Source organism: Terrapene carolina, unplaced genomic scaffold, assembly GCF_002925995.2.
Source record: "Terrapene carolina triunguis isolate 2854851 unplaced genomic scaffold, T_m_triunguis-2.0 Scaffold16, whole genome shotgun sequence".
In the NCBI taxonomy this organism is placed as follows: Eukaryota; Metazoa; Chordata; order Testudines; family Emydidae; genus Terrapene; species Terrapene triunguis.
This window is the reverse complement of record NW_020664367.1, coordinates 1,050,417-1,069,583: the sequence shown is the minus strand read 5'-3', so window position 1 is coordinate 1,069,583 and position 19,167 is coordinate 1,050,417. Positions and strand designations below refer to the sequence as shown.

The 19,167-nt window shown below is 42.6% G+C and overlaps 1 protein-coding gene across 1 annotated transcript in view; it reads left to right on the top strand.

Moving 5' to 3' along the window:
• RB1 (RB transcriptional corepressor 1) overlaps positions 1–19,167 on the top strand; it is a 169,220-nt gene that overhangs the window by 130,950 nt on the left and 19,103 nt on the right. The window contains exons 17-18 of the mRNA XM_026657614.1: positions 14,525–14,643; positions 18,819–18,964. Coding sequence (XP_026513399.1) covers positions 14,525–14,643; positions 18,819–18,964 — 265 coding nt within the window. The remainder of the gene's footprint in view (positions 1–14,524; positions 14,644–18,818; positions 18,965–19,167) is intronic.

Here is a 19,167-nt window from a genome sequence, read left to right as displayed (position 1 = left end):
TTGGGGTGTAGGAGGGTGCTCCGGGCTGGGACTGAGGGGTTCGGAATATGGGAGGGGGCTCAGGGCTAGGAGAGGGGGAGGGGAGAGCTCTGGCTGGGGGTGAAGGCTCTGGGCTGGACTGGGGATGAGGGATTTGGGGTGCTGGAGGGTGCTCTGGGCTGGGGCCAAGGGTTTTGGAGGGTGGGAGAGGGATCAGGGCAGGGGTGCAGGGGGTTGGGCCCTGGGAAGGGGTCAGGGGTGCAGGCTCTGAGTGGCGCTTACCTCAAGCAGCTTCCAGAAGCAGCAGCATGTCCCCCCTTCAGCTCCTAAGCAGAGGTGCAGCCAGGCAGCTCTGTGTGCTGCCCCGTCAGCAGGCGCTGCCCCTGCAGTCCCATTGGCACGGGTGTGGCGCTTGGGGTAGAGGCAGCATGCGAAGCCCCCTGGCTGCCCCTACGCGTAGGAGCCAGAGCGGGGACATGCTGCTGCTTCCGGGAACCAGCGGAGCAGCGGCATGTGCACATGGAGCGGTCCCCGACCCCGCTCCCCAGTGGAAGCTCGAGGGCTGGATTAAATCGGCTGGCGGATCGGATGTGGCCCATGGGCCGTAGTTTGCCCACCCCTGTGTTATGCCATATTTGGACTGCTATGCCTAACTTTGGACAACTTACCCTAAACAACTAAAGCAGAGTCGTGTTTGTGGGTTTTTTAAAAGTTTTAATTCAAAATACGTTTAAAAGGGACACAATCAACTGGAAATCTAGTCATTTAAGAAAAAAATTAGGAACACAAAGGCTGTGTACAGGTGACATTTTAGGAATTTTAAGAAGGAAGTGGAAGAGACTTAATTAAGTAATGGGGAGGCTATTCCAAACATAGTTGGTGAGAGGGAAGAAACCACTTTATAGAAAAAAGAAGCTGTCAGAAGAGGGGCTTGGGTAGAAGAGAGAGTGTTAGGAAGATATCAGATGAATTGTAGGTAGAGGTGGAGTTGTGTAGAGTTTTAAATATCAGGGTGTGGGAAGTTTAGACCTGGATGAAGGGTGACTGGGATTAGGACAGATAATGCTATTAACTAGGAAAGGAGAAGGTGTTCCTACAACTACAAATGCTCCTAGGTGCTATGGTAACACAATTAATAAAAAAAAATGTAGAAAATATGAAGCTGATTGTCACCTCCTTATGCCGTGCTCAGGCAGCATTTCATGTTAGTGATTAGGTAGCTGTGGAGAAGAGGAAATAAAATTTGTTTCCCAAATGCCATCTTTCCAGAGTGCTTGCGGCATAGTGCACAACAAAGTAAGTACAACCACAATTAAAACCATATAATTGAAAATGCCTTCAAATACCGGAGTTTCTGATGGGAATGGGAAAGTAATTTAAATTAGGAGTCAAGAATAAGTTTGCAGTATCCAAAGGTTTTAATACTAGTTCGTGTGGCTTCCTTGCCAATGTAAAAAGTGTTTTGTGATAGTCTTGCAAGTGCGGTGGTGGCTAAAACAAGGATCCTGCTGTACCTGGGTTTGAAGTGCAGTTTATTCCAATACAGGATATGGAGCAAAAGAGTTTCCTGCAGCAGAAACTGAAATATGATGGGGAAAGCTTCCTGTAGTCATAGTCAAAAGGACAAGGGTGCCAAGGTGATTGCTTGCTGGTTCTCAAATCTTCAGTCTGCCTAAGCTTCTTTTCAGCATCTGTTTCTACTCTCGCGAGGACTAGCTACTTGCTGGCTGCTTGTTAGGATCATTGGTATTCTTCTATATAGTTCTTACTGAGCTATTAGGACTTCCTGCCTGGTTACTTGCAGTCACTGAATTAAGTGCTTGCAGCCTCTTGCAATCCTGACAGCACTTGCAGGAGCCTCTGATTTAACAGTAGAGGATTTTAACTCCTGCTTACCAGTCATAGTGTAAAGTGTACACAGTCATATTCCTATACTGTGTTTTTCTTAAAATACAGGATTATGAAATTGTTCTACAACTTCACCACTGCTGCATTTTAGTTCTCCATTTGGTGTTCCTTTTCCAAGATACAGCCACTTTATCTTCTTGGCATTTATTAAAATCTTGTGTGAACACAGGAAGCTGGATCTGTGCAAAAGAATGAGGTTAAAAGATGTGCTTCAACTATAAGTGCTGCAAAGAAGTTGATGGAATTATGGACTGATGAAAAGATTGTGTTTGGTACCAAAGTGCAAACTGTATCAAACCAATGTGCTAACAGTATTACTGTATGGTCTGGAAGCAGATGCACTAAATGAAACAGATATCAGGCTAGAGGCACTAGAGATGAGAGTTGCTCTTTGGAAGAGGACAGGTATAAAGTGGAATGAAAGCAGAACTTGACTTTCACTTTCACTAAAAAAAAAAAAAAAGCTATGCAACATTACTTTCTAAAATGTAAAAAAACCAATTAAACTCTACATTACAAGATAAGTGTCCAGCTACATGATTAACAGCTGCAGTGACTAATTGATGTCATTAGTAAAAATAAAGAAAAAAGGTATGCAGCACTCAGGGCCGGCTCTAGATTTTTTGCCGCCCCAAACAAAACAAAAAAAACCCTCCGAGAGCGCAAATGCCGGAGCAAAATAAAAACCCACCCGAATGCCCCTGGAATTGTGCTTGGTTTGCACTAAAAGCACAGCAGCTGATTTTTTCCCCCCTCTACCCATATTCTGAACATTTTTGGGAGCACATTTTTTGGTGTATCCAGGTTTTGTTGCTGACTGTAGCTTACATCAGGAGTTATATTTCCAGTGTCTGGCAGTCATCTGTCTCACGGCAGGCAAAAAAAAAAAAAAAAAAAAAAAAAAAGGACTAGGATGATGCTTTCCCAACTCTCACATTTTCCCTTCATAGAATCCTGGATTACTTCTGGAGGGGGGTAAGAGAGAAAGGGGTCAAAACAGGGAAATGGGAGAATGCATAGTACAGATCAGGCTAATACCGAAGACGGCCTACTACATACAATTGTTTTGTAAAGTACTTTGAGGTACTTATGAAAATCTCTGTCAGTGAAAAGCATTATTACAGGAAATGTCAATTTTATTTCTGTCCCAGGACCTTCAGCCTGCACAACACCTCAATCTTCGAAGGGCTGAAACCAAGCTTCTGCAGTGCAACTCTGCAAAAGGACTTCTGTTCTTGAAAGAACTTAGCTCAGCCATATGGCGTTTAGTAGCTTTTGTGGAGCTGCGAAGCTCAGCCTGATATACATTTCAGTCAGTGCAATCCTGAAGGAAATCCATTCCAGCAGATGAAGGTCTCATTAATTTACCCATAAATGAGGATGAAAATGAGCAGAGTAGTGATAAATTATGCACTAGTGCTGCTTTTCTGTGGGAGAGATTTGGGTGATAGAAGCTGGGGAAATGAGCAGTAAGGTGAAATCTTGGCCCCAGTGAAGTCAATGGGAATTTTACCATTGACTTCAATGGGGCCAGGATTTCAGTTTAGCTATCCAACCTGTTCTCAGTTCCTGTTTCATGTGTTGTGCTGTGGCCTGCCAATGAGACCTTTTAAGTGTTAAGATAAGGACAAATATGAAATCTCCACAAGATCTCTGTAGCCTGGAGCTGACAAACTGTCAACTGGAGGAACTGAAAGAGTGCTATCAGGAAGATAAAATATGCTGTAAATCAAGAAAGTTCTGAAGTCCCATAGACAGTAGCTGATAAGAAATCTCCTAGCTCAAATTTTTCTCATTGATGTTAATGGCAAAACATCCATTGACTTCACTGTGAACAGAACTGGGCATATCGGTGGTTTATCTGCTTCATAGTGACTATGGAAAATCGGGATTGAAGGACAGAGGGGGAAGTCTTCATTATTTAAACTTAAAAAACAATCAGACTGCCAGATTTACAACTAGAAAATTGTCTCATCTGAATTGCTATGAATGGCATAAGTGTATTTTCTAGAAAGGATACAGCGCACTGGGGATCCCAGTTCCTCCTGGCCGTCCTCACTGAGCGTGTACATATACACATCCTCCTTCAGAGCCCACAAGGAGTGCTCTGGGTTCTGAAAAATACAGAAATAATGGGTTTACAATAATTTAATATTCTGCCCCGATTATGATTTTGTATCAGTTTTACACTGGTATTTCCGTTGACTTCAGTGGGGTTACTCATGGTGTATACCGGCATAACTGAAAGCAGAACTAGGCACTCTGTATACACTTGGAAATAAAAAGAACACAACTCCACTTGGAACCTAAAGTAATTTCCCTGCTATTTTGCTTTGAGATGGTGAGGTGTTGGAATATGCACAAGTGAAGAATATTTTTATTCCATATACCTGAAATTCAATCTGGAAATGGTCTGTTTTTCCTTACCACTTGCCAGTGGCATTGCATGTTGAAATTTGAAGGTCATCTTGGGTTTCATTTGCTGCTTGTCCAGTTATTTAAAATTCTTGGCGTATTTGAAGAAAAATATAAATATTTAAATATCCTCCACACAATATTAGGGTATCTATGTATTTTAGATTTATTTAGGTTTCACTGTTAACTTTAAGGTTTTTGAGAGATTCTTTTTGAATATAGAATTAGTAGTAACTTTGGTAACAGGATCTTTAGATCCTGGAAACAAATGGTAAAAGTTTCATGTATACAGGAAAGATGTGAAGTTACTTTTGCCAAACTTACTTTCTATGAGACAAGAGTTTTACCTGTTACTCCATTTGGATGTCATCAAGTTGATTCAATAAAAGATATTAGCTCACCCACCTTGTCCCTTTAAAGAAAAATAGCATTTTTAAAGGTACCTGCCAATTGGAGGTTCTCAAACTATTTAAAGAGAAATATCCTCCCATAGAACTACCTCTTGTTCCAGTACTCCTGATCCTATTGTTTGCTTCTCAAAAGATTTATTTGTGTGGACTACCAGGAAGGGCTTTGCAGAACCACTGTTTTAAATCATTTTCTGAAAAATAATCAAGATTGCTGGAGGAAATATTGCATCAAGACTCTTGCAGGTGGTATGGAGGTTCAAATAAAGATTAGGGTTACCAACCCTCCCGAATTGGCAGGAAATCTCCTGGAATCAGGCTTGATCTCCCGGAGGCTACTGAAGCCAATCCGGGAGATTTTAGGCTGCTAAAAATCCAGCGGCACAGCATGGCTAAGGCAGGTTCCCTACCTGCCCTGGCTCCACACGGCTCCCGGAAGTGGCTGGCATGTCCGGCTTTTAGGCACAGGGATGGCCAGGGGTCTCTGCACGCTGCCCCCCCCGAGCGCTGACTCCAAAGCTCCCATTGGCTAGGAACCGTGGCCAATGGGAGCTGTGGGGGCAGGGGCAGCGCGCAGAGCTGCCTTGCCGCCCCAAGCCTAGGAGCTGGACATGCTGGCTGCTTCTGGGAGCTGCCCGAGGTAAGCACTGCCTGGCTGGAGACTGCACCTTCTCTTGCATGCATCCCAACCCCCTACCCCAGCCCTAAGCCACCTCCTGCACCCAAACTCCCTCCAAGAACCTACACCCCTCACGCACCCCAACCCCCCAGCCCTGAGCCACCTCCTGCACCCAAACTCCCTCCTGGAGCCTGCACTGCTCACCCCCTCCCGCACCCCAACCCCCTGCCCCAGGCTCAGCCCGAAGCCCACTCCTGCACTGCAAACCCCTCAGCCCCACCCCCCAGCCCAGAGCCTGCACCCCCACCCTCTGCCCCAGCCTGGTGAAAGTGAGTGAGAGTGAGCAACAGAGGGAGGGGGGATGGAGTGAATGGGGGCATGTTATCAGGGAAGGGTTGGGGTAGGGAGCAGGGAAAGGGTGTTTGGGTTTGTGCGATTAGACAGTTGGCAACCCTAATAAAGATGTGTACTGCTAGGTTACAACTTCATCATAATTCAGGTTATATAGATAAATTATAATCGCGTGGCTTTCTTGACCTTGCTTGTAGATGAATATCTTAATTGTGTCATCAAAAAGTAACACTTAAGCATTTCACAGCATGCTTCAGTAATTAACAAGATTCCTTTAGCCTCTTTGAGAATCCAGGATGCCCTAACTCATATTTCAATATGTGATATTTTTTGACTCCATCACTTACTTGGGCTAATCCATACTATATAAAGAATGAAGATTAGTATGTTCCTTCCGTTCTGTGGTATTTCTCAAATCTCTGTAAGATATAAACAGTTAATGCAGATTCATGATGAAACACTAATTCTAGCATCGACTCTAGGATTGGGTTACAGAATTACAGCTTGTGTTTGCCCCAGCAGATTAAAAGAGTAGATTGGTTGTTAGTGAGTTTGCCTTCAAGGATTGGAGGGAGTGAAGTTGTAGCTGGGAGAAAGGTTGACAGATCAGCTTTTTGCAGCATTGTTTAAAGAGTAGCAACACTAACATCCCCGAGAGAATGATAAATTGGGAGTACAATGGAGAAAAATTTACTTAGTAGATGTTAGAAAATGTTAACTAAAATATATTTTAATATAAATAAAATTTGTATGAAACGAGGAAAATATTAAGAAATTAATTTCAGCATGTCAAGATAAAGTGTATTTATTGTTTTCCAATTCTTTGAGCTTTACTCTGTAATTTTAAGAATATACAGTTCTGCAAGGTGCGTATAGAATCTCTCTGCCTGTATCTTGAAATGTCTTGTTCTTCTTCAGAGAAAACAGACTAACATTGTCACTGGCCAAAACATTTCATGCCTTTTGGTTAACCTAATTCTGACTGAATTACCACTTCCAGCTCTCATGGAGTATTTTATCTTGATTGTTGAATAACTGCTTGTAAAATAAAATTGATTAGCTGTAGACATCTTGTTAAACTCTGTCAGCAAACTGCTCAGAAGCCACGCAGATGTTTCTGCTTTGAAAGCTACTCAGAATATGATTACCAGATTTTTGGTTGAGATATGTAAGCTTGACACACTCAATAATATGTCAGACACAAAAGTGTCAAAATCAGAACCAAGGCCTTGAAGAAAGAAAGAAGTAGAGGTATAAAATGTATTACTACACTGGAAACTTTGCCAGTATCTTTAATTTTTCTTGTTTCTCTCATTTCCCCACAATTTTTAGACTCAAATACTTTTTAAAGCAAATAACCATAATAAAGATTTGCATAAAACGCTTTGTGCATTTTTCCTTCCAAACCTTGATATAGTACCATGCCAACAACTTATTTCCTATAGGCCGAACTTCACTCTAGTATTTTTTTGTTTTAGACAATATGAAGCATTTTTAGGATGTATTTATATTCTGGGCTCTAGAGTCAGGAAGTGTTGGAGGAGTTAGATAGTGCTAGTATTTAAATAGTGTAATTTTTAACATCTTTGCTTATGTTAGGAAAGCAGATCGCTTTCCTGTCTCTAAAATTGAGCCCTCCCTCCGCCTCCCATATTTGCAGTGCAAACTGGAAATTCATGTTGGCTCCATGTTCCTTTGTGGGCATATTGGGTGTGTGTTTTTGGGTTTTGCTTGTTTCCAGAATAATCAAGGCTTTTCAGAGAACTTAGGAACAGACTGACTGCCTTCTTTCTAAAAACTGCTGACTGCAAAGTTTCCAAGAATAACAATTTCCTTACATATGCAATATGTATAGGGTGACCAGATGTCCCAATTTTACAGGGACAGTCCCGATTTTGGGGTCTTTTTCTTATATGGGCTCCTATTACACCCCCCACCCCACTCCCCGTCCCATTTTTTCACACTTGCTGTCTGGTCACCCTAAATATGTAGGCTTGCTCTTCCAAGAAATTAAAAACACCTGAGACTTGAAATGGCGTTACGCAGCAGGAAGCTTTAACCAAAAATCTAAACAGAAAGAGGTGCCATATCTAGCCAACACCTGAAGAAAATGAGTGCTTTTTAATTTGAAGGATACACACAGTCTCAATTTTGCGTGGGAGCCAGAGGGGGGGATTTTCTGGCTGCTTCCCAGGAGCCGCGTGGTGTGGAGGCTAGCAGGGAGCCTGCCAGCCCTGCTGCGCAGCACCACCAACTGGACTGTCAATGGCCCGGTCAGCAGTGCTGGCTGGAGCCACCAGGATCCCTTTTCGACTGGGTGTTCTGGTTGCAAACCAGACACCTGGTCAGCCTACTTGAAAATAGAGCAACATACTGAATCTTGAAGAATTTATTTTCTCCTGTAACCTAATTGGTTCATTCTTTAGAAACTATAATTGTTGCTATATGTTGCTTTTTAAAACTCTGTTTTAAAGTCTATTTCATCATTATCATTTCCAAGAGGCATGGTTCAGATTGGGTAAGGCACAGTGTACTTACTGAGCTGGATTTTTCACTTTGAGAAATTACTGATAGGAACTCAGGTTGTTTCTTCTGAAGTCTGGGGCCTCTCAGGGCCGCCCAGAGGATTCAGGGGGCCTGGGGCAAAGCGGGGGAGCAGACATAAAAAAAGACGCCACCTGCTGCGGCGCTTGTACTCACCGGGCGGCGCTCCGAGTCTGCGGCAGCGGCAGGTCCTTCAGTCGCTCCGTGTCTTTGGCAGCACTGAAGGACCCGCCGCTGAAATGCCACAGAAGACCCGGAGCGACTGAAGGGCCCGCCGCTGAAGTGCCGCCGAAGACCCGGACGGCCGCCAGGTGAGTAGCCAGGGAAGGGATTCTTGGCCAGGGCTCGTGGGGCCCCTGCGGGGCCCGGGGCAAATTGCCCCACTCCCCCCCCCCCCCCCCCCGGGTGACCCTGGGGCCTCTTGGCTTTAATTTAAAAAAGAAAGTAATACTGCGTGAGACTTGCACAAATACTGTACAGTCATACTGAAATGTAAATACTGCGGAGATCCAGACAACAAATCTAATTATTTCAGGTACAAACGTTTCTCTCTGATGATAGTGGGAACACATCTATTTTTTTCTGAGTTCCATTTAATCGTAGGCACTGAATATTAACCCTTTAGTTCCTGGGAATGATTTTTCTTTGTGCTAAAGACTATTATAAAATGTGTTGAGTCCTACACAGAAAAACTTGTACATAACTGCTATGGGGACATTCCAAGCCATTTATTAGAACATGTTCAGAAGTAATCTTGAATGGCTTTTAAAAACGGGTTTAACACAGTTAGGTTAAACACACAATTGATGCAACTATGTTAGCTTGAAATTGTTTTTTAAAAAGGTGTTTGGGGCTCGGATTTTAGTCAGGGCAAACTAGTCTAGAAAAAGCTACAACTGACAATTGCTTTTCTTTTAATTATTGGTGTGGAAGGCTGGCTTACATGTAGAGAGCTACAGGGCAGCTGAGTCATTATCTAAGTTGTTTGCAGAATGTTATCACTGGTTTGCTTAATATCTTTGAGCTAGCCCCATTAGTGCTTACCACTTAGAACTAAGGTCACTATCCTTGCATTATGTCTACAACATACCGTTGTGGTTAAAGTTTAAATGTGCAAAAAAATGGTTTGCAAGGTGGCTAGTGAAATGAGTTTGGATTCCCTATTCCGTGAATGCCAGGAAAAGCACATAGTACTTGATCGATCCGGTTTTTTTTTAGTTGTAGCAACTCTGACTTTTCTCATCAATTGCTGCCTACAAATGTTTGCCTTCACTGTGCTAATGCTGCTAGCCTTTTGTCTCCTTGTTTCTCAAATGTCTTCAGGCTAGATACATGCAAGGTGCACCTTGCACATTCCCTTGTTCAGGAGCTGCTGGTGTCCCCAGTGTAGGCGAGGGCAGCTTGGTGGTAGCACTAACTTGCACCCTGTTGCAGTGGCCCCTATTCATGGGTGCAGAACTGCCGGGACATGACATAGCCCGGCTACACCACCTCTCATTCCCAAACTGCATTCCCCTCCTCTGGCTCACCCCCAGTTCTAGGGCTATTCCTAAGAAATGGTGAGGTGATTATACCTCCCTACAGCCCCTTTGCATCAGTCTAGCTGCTAAAAATCACATAGGGCAACTATGAATTTGAGCCTCTTGCTTCTGTAGTTCCCATTATACTTGAAATGCCTTCTCCAGATCTCTTCATCAATCTTCCTTTCTTTATATCCACCCTAAAAATCACGCTGTTATCTCACCTACAAGACATGAATGTGAAGAAAAGAAAACAAGTGAAACAAGAACAATTTCTGTATTACAACATTCTCTGATAGGTATTGTCTCCTTCCTTTGTTGTTTGACCTTTACTTCTAGTGCCATATTGAATTTAGACTGTAAGCTTTTTGGGATGCTGATCAGATTTTATTAGGAGATGTCTAGTACAGTTTTCAATGCTTGAAAATAACTGAAAAATGAATTGTATTTAGTGCTTACATACTTACCAAATAGATAGCACTTACCATGGTGTCATTGGTTTAGCATGTCTGCCAATCTTCAAGTGTAGTTTAGCAACTCTGTATTCACATTTGAGAAAAGCAGGGAGGTTAATGAAAAGTTATGTGCAGCCAAATTCAGCACTGGTAAAAGCAGGTATTGCTCTGCTGGAGTTAAACTGGGGATGTAGCGCAAATTAGCCATTTTTCACTTTTGCATAACAAATATGTGATACTGGTATTTGGAATAAAAAAACTCATGAAAAAGACTTCTCTCATCAATGAAACCGTGATAAGGTCTATCCAATCGGTTGGAAATTATGGTCTTTAATCTTCAATTCTTTTATGGGATATGCGGTTTAGGTTTGGAGAATTAAGTTATCATTGGGTTAGTCAGGATTTTGTTTTGGCAGGCCTAAATTGTTTCATTGTTCTGAATGCTAGTGGTTTTGTTAGGCTTTTCGAAGTGCCTTTGCAAATGAAAGTGAAGCTTCTACCAGTGCTGGGCAACCTACGGGCCTCATGCGGCCGCAAGACAATTTGTTTACATCGGCCACCCACAGCTCCCAGTGGCTGTTGTTCACCGTTCCTGGCCAATGGGAGCTGCGGGAAGCAGCAGCTGGCCTGCGCCGCTTCACGCAGCTCCCATTGTCTGGGAACGGCAAACCGCGGCCACTGAGAGCTGTGGGCGGCCGTGCCTGCAGACGGTCGATGTAAACAAACTCTCTCGTGGCCCGCCAGCAGATTACCCTGACGGGCCCGCAGGTTGCCCACCACTGTTCTAAACCCTTACAACTGCCATAGGGATTTTCACCTCTGGCAGAGTGAATACAAAGTGGTAGCTAGAAGCAAGTTATTGCAGCTTCTTTTTAAAGCTGTTAATTTCAGATCTATTCTTGCTTTGGATGAAAGGAACACATCCAATTATTGAATATTTTCCAAAGATTTCATAGCTTCTTAATATTAAAATATCTGATTTAATTTACCAATTTCATAATTATTTTTAGTTGCTTAAAAGTTTGGTTACACTATATATTTCAGATAGTTTAGCAATAGCTATAGTACTAAGATGCATTATGGAGTCAAAGCTTGAAAGTGTGTTAGGAAATTATTTAAATGTTAAGAAATCTAAAACAAAGATAAAAGTAGTACCTAAAGAATTAGAAACTTTTTTGTTAAGGTGAAAGATCTCACAGATTTACTAAATCTTACTCTGAGCCTCACAAAGACTCAAAAATATTTGATTTCTTTGACAAATTACCTAAAAGAAGATTAAGCGTTGTTGTAATTGGTGGACTCTGAAACCAAAACAAGCACCCAGTCCTCATGAATGCAATTCTGAATTGTGTACATCTGGCAGAAAACTACTGATACTTAAAGGATATTTGAATTTTGGCTGGGTTTATATGTTAAACTTTTTTTCTTAAAACTCAGTTTCTGAACTCAGTAAAGTGGTATTACCATGGCAGCATGGTCTAATGGTTAGAGTTGGGGGAGGAAAACTGATAATCAAACTTCGGCTCTATTCCTGACTCTGACAAGTTAGTGGTACTAGATCATGTCTCCATTTCCACCTCAATAAAATGGGGCTGTATTACCTATCTTAGTTAGCACTTTAAGATCCCCAAAAGAAATGCAATGTTATTATTTTGTTGTTTGAATTCGTACTATGTATCCAGTGACATCAGTCAGATTCTTGAGCAAAAAATTTACTCGGGCATTTTAAAAAATGTGTGCACTAAAACTGTTCATGTGAAGGGTATTCATGGGTGGAGAGGCTACTGATCTGAAATACTATTTAAAAGATTTGAGAAGCAATATAACATCTCAGATAATGTGAGTAAAGTTACTTTACAAACAAAAGTCACTTAGATAAACCTTATCAATAGATAAAACTGAGTTTTGGGTACAAAGTTCTTTTTTTAAGCATTGATTACTCCAACCGGAACTCGTGGATAATGACCTCATTTTTTGCACATTCAAGAAAGTCCCTAGTTTTAGAATATTATTGTACTCTAATTAAGTCTCAGTGATTGCACTATTAACCCCTGTATTCAGTGGCTCATATCTTGGCTCAAAAAATTAGCATTCAAGAGATCAGATTCCCCAAAGAAATAATTTGATAAATATATTTTTTGAAAATAGAGAAAAACAAAGGCAAATACATAACTTAAGTCTGTCTATAACCAAAGTCAATTCAAATACATTTAAAGGGATGGAAAACTAGGAGAAAAGCAGCCTACTTGGAAAAAACCCAGAACTCCTGTTTCCATGTTCTTAACCACTAGACACTCTCTCATTATGCTGAAATTTGGTCTTCTGCTTTTCTGTTTTCCTTCCATCTCACACACCTCTCCACCCCCAGACTAGCTGTTTGCCTTAATAAATTTTTCTTACTTCTTTTTCATCAAGAAGAGTATTTTCCTCATCATAGATATTTAAAATCTGAATTGAATGGGCACAGGAGTCTCCCATCCCCCTTGGCTAGTGGAGCTGTTACTCATGTCAAGGGAAGAGGGGAAGCTTGAAAAATGAATGACTAATTGCTCCAGGAAGGGGACTTCTTCAGGAGACAGGAGCAGCATTGACAGCAGGAGGGACTGTTGAGAGGAACTGAGGCGTGATGTAGGTGGGAGAGTGAGAAGCTGAGGTAACAGTTGTCTGTTTGGACATGTGTGGGAGTTCTAAAGGTGTAATAGGCAAGCAAATCATAGTCTTGTAAATACTTGTAGTTACTGAGAAAAGTCATGCAACCAGCCCCCATCACCTGGTTGGCCTGCAGGTACTTGTATAACTGAGAAATAACTGGTCATGAGCCAGGAACTGTACATCATTTCTCTGCTGTGGCTTAGACAGTTCCGGTGTTGCCAAAATCATGGCTTGGAAATTATGAGATTGTAAGAAAAATATATGTTGGGTTCTTTTTGTCTTCTGGTTTTTGAACCTGCAGGATTCATGTTTTCAAGCTCTTCTCCACAACCATGAGGACTAGAATCTTCTTCTTCTTTTTTTCTAATGAAAATTGAGATTCCTTTGGGGTCACCAGATTCCAGGTGTTAGGGTTTGAGAAAATCCCCCAAATATCCTGAGATTTACACTACAATCTCAAGAGTTTGCAACACTGCAATTCCCATTCAGAATAATAGAGCTGTAGGGAAAAAAACGAATACCAGTGTTTGAAGTTTTTTGCCTTTATGCCAGACTGGTGCAGCTGGGATGACCAGTTTACTTTACATTTGCTTGTGAACCTACAAATCAGTGCTGTGTTCACATTACAGACTCCTTTGTCAATTTTGCTATTATAAATGCATTTGCAGTCTTTTCATGTATATTTATTAGTAACACATTCATTCATAGAATTTGATGGACCTTGAACAGACAAGCAACACATTCAGTATATGTAAAATGTTAGGTCCATCAGTGTTGATGCTCTCTGCTTCGGATTAGGGGTAGGAAAATGCCAACTTCCCACGTTTTGCTCATCCATATCTGCCACTGTTTACTACCTGACTAATGCCTTTTTACTTCCAATACAAAGCTTAACACTACAGAAATAGATACATCTCTCTTCTCCCCGTTATTCCTGACTCGATATTGGTGGCTGGGTTTTGGTGTCACATTACTGAAAGAGTATGATTGCTAAGCAGGAGCCCCCTGCTGAAGTCGCCATAAACAAAAAATCCAGCACGTCTGTATTTTCAAGACTAGTTTAGTGCTATGGTGTGAAGCAAGAATATGTTCTTCATGCATTTCTATATAGTTCTACCAACAACTTCACAGATAAGCCGCGAGGTTCTGCTATTGATGATGACAGTGTGAGATCCTTGCTTCATCCATCTTCTTCACTCCATTTGTACCCTCCTCCCACTGTCCTTCCCCATCACCTCTCCGTTATCTTTGATCTTAGCAGGGTTCAGACTTCCTCCTTCCTCCTTAGCCAAAAGTACCAGTAATCAACCTACAATACAAAAGGAGATCTTAAGTGCCTTTGAACTGCAATTTGATGCTCTTGAGTCTTTCTGTATTTAACACATAGCAGCTGAAGTAAGCCAGGAAGCACTTGAACTGGAACAGGATCAGTCAAAAAAGGAGAAGGAGCACAGGGCCATCACACTGGCCTTTTCAAATCCTAACTGAGGGTTATGGAGGAGGCAGAATGTCCTTGAACTGGCTAACTGAAGCCATTGCCAGAGGAAGTGCAGAGTGAACACTAGAAATAAATAGGAACATAGAGCACTTGAGCAGTGCCCCAATTGTTGATGTGACTCTTGTCAGATAGTCAGTTTCCTTTGCTAATGTTGTTACTATGATTTTCTTTTTTAGGATTCGTCTCTATTTGATCTTATTAAGCAATCCAAGGAACGAGAAGGCCAAGTTGATCAACCTGAGCCCACCTGCACTCTTAACTTTCCTCTCCAGCATAATCACACTGCGGCAGATCTGTAAGTAAAGTGCATGCTTGGAGATAAGTGCTGTGTGGAGTTAATTTCTTTCACAATATTTTTTAACTATTTATTTATATACTGCATTTTTCCTTGTTGGACTTGGTACTAAAGTTATGCTGACTTGTGCATTACCTTTGCTGGAACTCATAGTAAAAACAGGCCATCCTCAACCAAATTTTAAAATATCTTTTCTCAAACTCCATCAAACTTATACTTCTAATGTCATTTCTGTTTACCAGGATTTCCCTGCAAACTGTTATGTTACATGGCATGACTTCATCTGTGTAGGGATAGATATACTCTTTTTACTCAAATACTTTGGCAAAACTTCTTAGTATGCCCATATTTTCAAAAAGGTTTGTGATGCCATAAGCCAGCATGTGTGATTACAGCTGCTACTCAACGCCATGACCAGCATTTCTTCCCAACTACCTTGATCTGGTCTGCCAGCAGCAGCTCCTCACTGGCCCCTCCAGACATGGGCAAGTGGGGTAATCTCCACACCCAACAGTGCCAGAGGAAGAAAAAATGCCTGCAGCCAACAATTTGGCAGAGCAGAGAGAAGCTTTGTTTCTTCTTTGAGTGATGGTCTCTATTGTATTACACTGAGGGTTATGCGCATGCGCTATGCTCCCAGAGCCAGAGCTTTTCAAAGTAGTATTGCTCGGTGGTCCATGCATGCACCTTTTTATTGCCTTGTGGTTTTGCCCGAGGCAATAAAAGGCGGGTCAGACAGAAAAAGGTCTCCAGTTCCTTCTCACCACCACCCGCTCCTGGGTCTGGTTACTGGATTATGCCGATGATGCCAGGATTCAAAGTCAGTGCTTCCTGCCCTTGCTCGTTCTCCACCAGCGATGAACACCAACGCTGTTTGTACTGTTTGGGGGAAGCCCACATCACCTCCAGGTGCAGCATCTGCCTCACCTTCCCTGCCCATACACGGGAAGGCTGAGCTCTCCACCTCAAGAAGCACCTCCTGGAGGTAGTCATGGGCTGAAAATGGATCCTGTCTGGGGAAACCCCCTGCACATTGGCCTGAGCAATCCAAGAGCACTCCTCCTATTGCGGAGCCTCCATCTGGATCTGTCAATACCAGTGCTATGGACCCTGCGATGGATCCTAGCCGTGAACCACGGAAACATGTGCATTAGCATGGCAGTAAATTTTCCTCTAAATCCAAGAAGGACACTGAACTGTCCATGAGTTCCGGCCACAAACGAGCTATGCGCTCCAAGGCACATGAGCAAACAGAGGCCGCACTGCATGCCAGATCCGCGTACCCCTCCTGCTTCGACTCTGCTGGCGTCCCATGAATTGTTGGTCCTGAGACAAATGCCTTTACCAGTTCTGGTCCCATTAATAGACTGGATACCGTTGACTCCGGGGAGACTCAGAAGCACTTCTAGACCTCACAAACTGTTTGTCCTGGTAGGACAAAGTTCTCTGCATGTTCCGGTGCACTTACTAGGGGAGGACTCCTGCCCACTCACTGGGCAATGCTCTGGTCGACAATGGTCAGACTGGACGAACTATGCCTTCCCCCTCCTCCCACTCCAACCTACGTCCTCCGCAAACTCCAGCGGGAGATAGTGATGGCCATTCTGATTGCTTCATTATGGCCTTGCCAATTTTGGCTCCCTCTTCTTCTCCGCATGTCAAAACTACCTCCACTCCTGCTCCATACATTTCCAGAACTGCTGACACAAAACAACGGCAGACTCAGGCATCCAGATCCATGGACATTACACCTGACAGCATGGTTTTTGCGTGGACACCTCCATTAGCACGAGAATGCTCATTGGCAGTACAAGACGTCCTGTCCAGTAGCTAAAAGGATTCCCTGAGGTGATCCTGTCAGGCCAAATGGGCACTTTTTACCTCCTGGACCCAACAGCAAGGTCTTGCCCCTGAAGCTGTGGGCATTCCCGTGCTCTTAGACTATTTCCTCCACCTGAAAACCTGGGAACTCGCTTTCAGCTCTATCAGAGTGCCTGGGGTCTCAGTGCTTTCCATCAGTGCTTTCCATCCTCCAGTGGAAGGGCATTCAATTTTTCATAGAATTGTAGGACTGGAAGGGGTCTACATGGCAGGACTGAGTATTATCTAGACCAGTGGTTCCCAAACTTTAACAACCCGTGAACCCCTTTCACTAAAACGTCAAGTCTTGCGAACCCCCTCCTAAAAATGAATATTTCTAGGGATTTTCTCCTTTACCTGAGTATAAATTATAAAAGCAGTGATCTTGGAAATGTAAAATTTGTTTTTATGACATGCTTATTATACACTATTTATTATTATTATTATTTCATTACAGTATTTTTATTACATTATGAAAACTGCAACACTTTTTCAAGATCTCACTTTCGTAGCTTGTATCACTTTGAATAAGCCTGTTATAAGACAAGGCTCCTATGTTTCATCAAGGATGTGAAAATGTGATGTGAAACAGCATGAAGGTATTTAAGAAGCCAACTCAGAGTTCCTCCTACACAAGCATTCAGGTCTTGAGCAGTCCAGGCAAACAACGCACATTACAACAAAGCTTAAACTTGTTCTTCATAATAATTTAAAAAAAAATAATAATAGCTGCCTATTTAATTTTAAAAACAGCAAAAAATATCCACCTCCCTTTCCATTTCTTATAAGGAGTCTTGAAGTTTAAATCTCCTCAGTGTGATAGAGATGCTTGCTTTGATCTGCTTAGCTCTTGGAAGTCCAGGGGCTCCAGGCTGCTGGCCCCAGGCTGCCCGGGATGCCTAGGGACAGCTCTGTCTGCCATTAGGGAATTTTTTCCAGGGGTTCATGAACCCCAGTTTGGAAACCACTGACTTAGTCCTTAATGAACTCTCTCTTCAAACCGCTGTCCTCCTGCCCTCTCTCTTCTCTGCTTTCCTTGTTGCCATTTCCGCAGTGAGGAAGGCTGGAGAGCTGGGAGCCATGATGGCAAACCCTCCCCCCACTTTCACTAGGTTCCACAAGCAGAAGGTCTCGCTGCGACAGCATCCCAAGTCTCTGCCAAAGGTGGATTCCCAATTTCACCTCAACCAACATATACATCTGCCTACTTTCTTTCCAAAACTATATGTCTCAAATGAGGAAGGGCGGCTTTAGTCCTTTGATGTGTGCCTTTGTCCTTTTACCTACAAAGGAGAAAGCCGTTCCAGAAGTCTCCTAGGCTATTTATCGCCATAGTGGAGAGAATGAAAGGACAGGTCATTTCTACCCAGAGAATCTCCAAGTGGGTCTCAGAGTGCATTATGTGTTGCTATCAATTGTCAGGGCACTCTCCACCAGATGGGATACAAGCTCATTCCACAAGAACGCAAGCATCAATCATAGCCGCACTTCATGACATGCCTCTTGTGGTCATATGTAAGGCGGCCACATGGAGTTCCGTACACACCTTTGCCTCTGACTGTGCTCTAGTACATGATTCTGCAACAAATGCCTCATTCGGCATAGCGATCCTCTGTTATATGGTTTTGCCATCTTCCTTGCACCCTCCTCCTATCTAGGTACAGCTTGTCAATCACCCTCAGTGAAATACAATAGGAACCATCACTCAAAGAAGAAGAGGTTACTTACCTGTAACTGGAAGTTCTTCAAGATGTGTGGTCCCTATCTGTATTCCAATACCACCTTCCTTCCCCTTTGCTGCAGCTCTGTAGGTCGGCAGTGGAGAACGTACTGGAGATGCAGTCGGTCCACCGCACCCTTTATTGCCTCAGGTGAAACCACAAGGCAATACAAGGGCACACGCATGGACTGCCGAGCAATACTACTTTGAAAAACTCTGGCTCTGGGCGCATAGTGTATGCGCATAACCCTCAGTGAAATACAGATAGGGACTACACATATTGAAGAACCTCCCATTACAGGTAAGTAACCTCCTCTTATATGCTGTGATTGTCTAGACTTTTGGGAAAGATGCTAGTTTCACCAGTCCCTGGTCCTGAGGTGGCAAGAGGAGAAATATGGATGAGCTTCAATACCTCTGATTTTCAGTTCTCAATTTTAGGAATGACTTGTTTCAATGGAGGCTCTTCCCTTCTAGCAAGGGGAATGGGAAAGTATGCATGTGTATTGTGTATTTACTTTTGTTCACTTGTTTTTTATTTTGAAGTGTCATTTTTGTTTTTATTTCAATATTTTTATTTATGCTGTATATGCAGGTATCTTTCTCCTGTGAGATCTCCTAAGAAGAAAGGATCCACAGCCTCTTTAAACCCCACTCCTATAATAGATGCTCAGCCTGTTTTGGCACCCCAAACTCAGAAACCACAGAAATCTACCTCCCTTTCACTATTTTACAAAAAAGGTTTGTAGATCACGTTAACAAGAAAGAGCATTTATATGTAGAACACGTATATGTAGAAACTGCAAAGTAACCTATCATCATCTATCCCTTGTTTTAATGGAGGTCATAAAAATATATCAGGAAACTGTAATAAACACACTGTATGAACTATCAGCTGTCATTCTTTCATTAGGGAAAGCATTAAAGCACTCTGAACAAGTTTA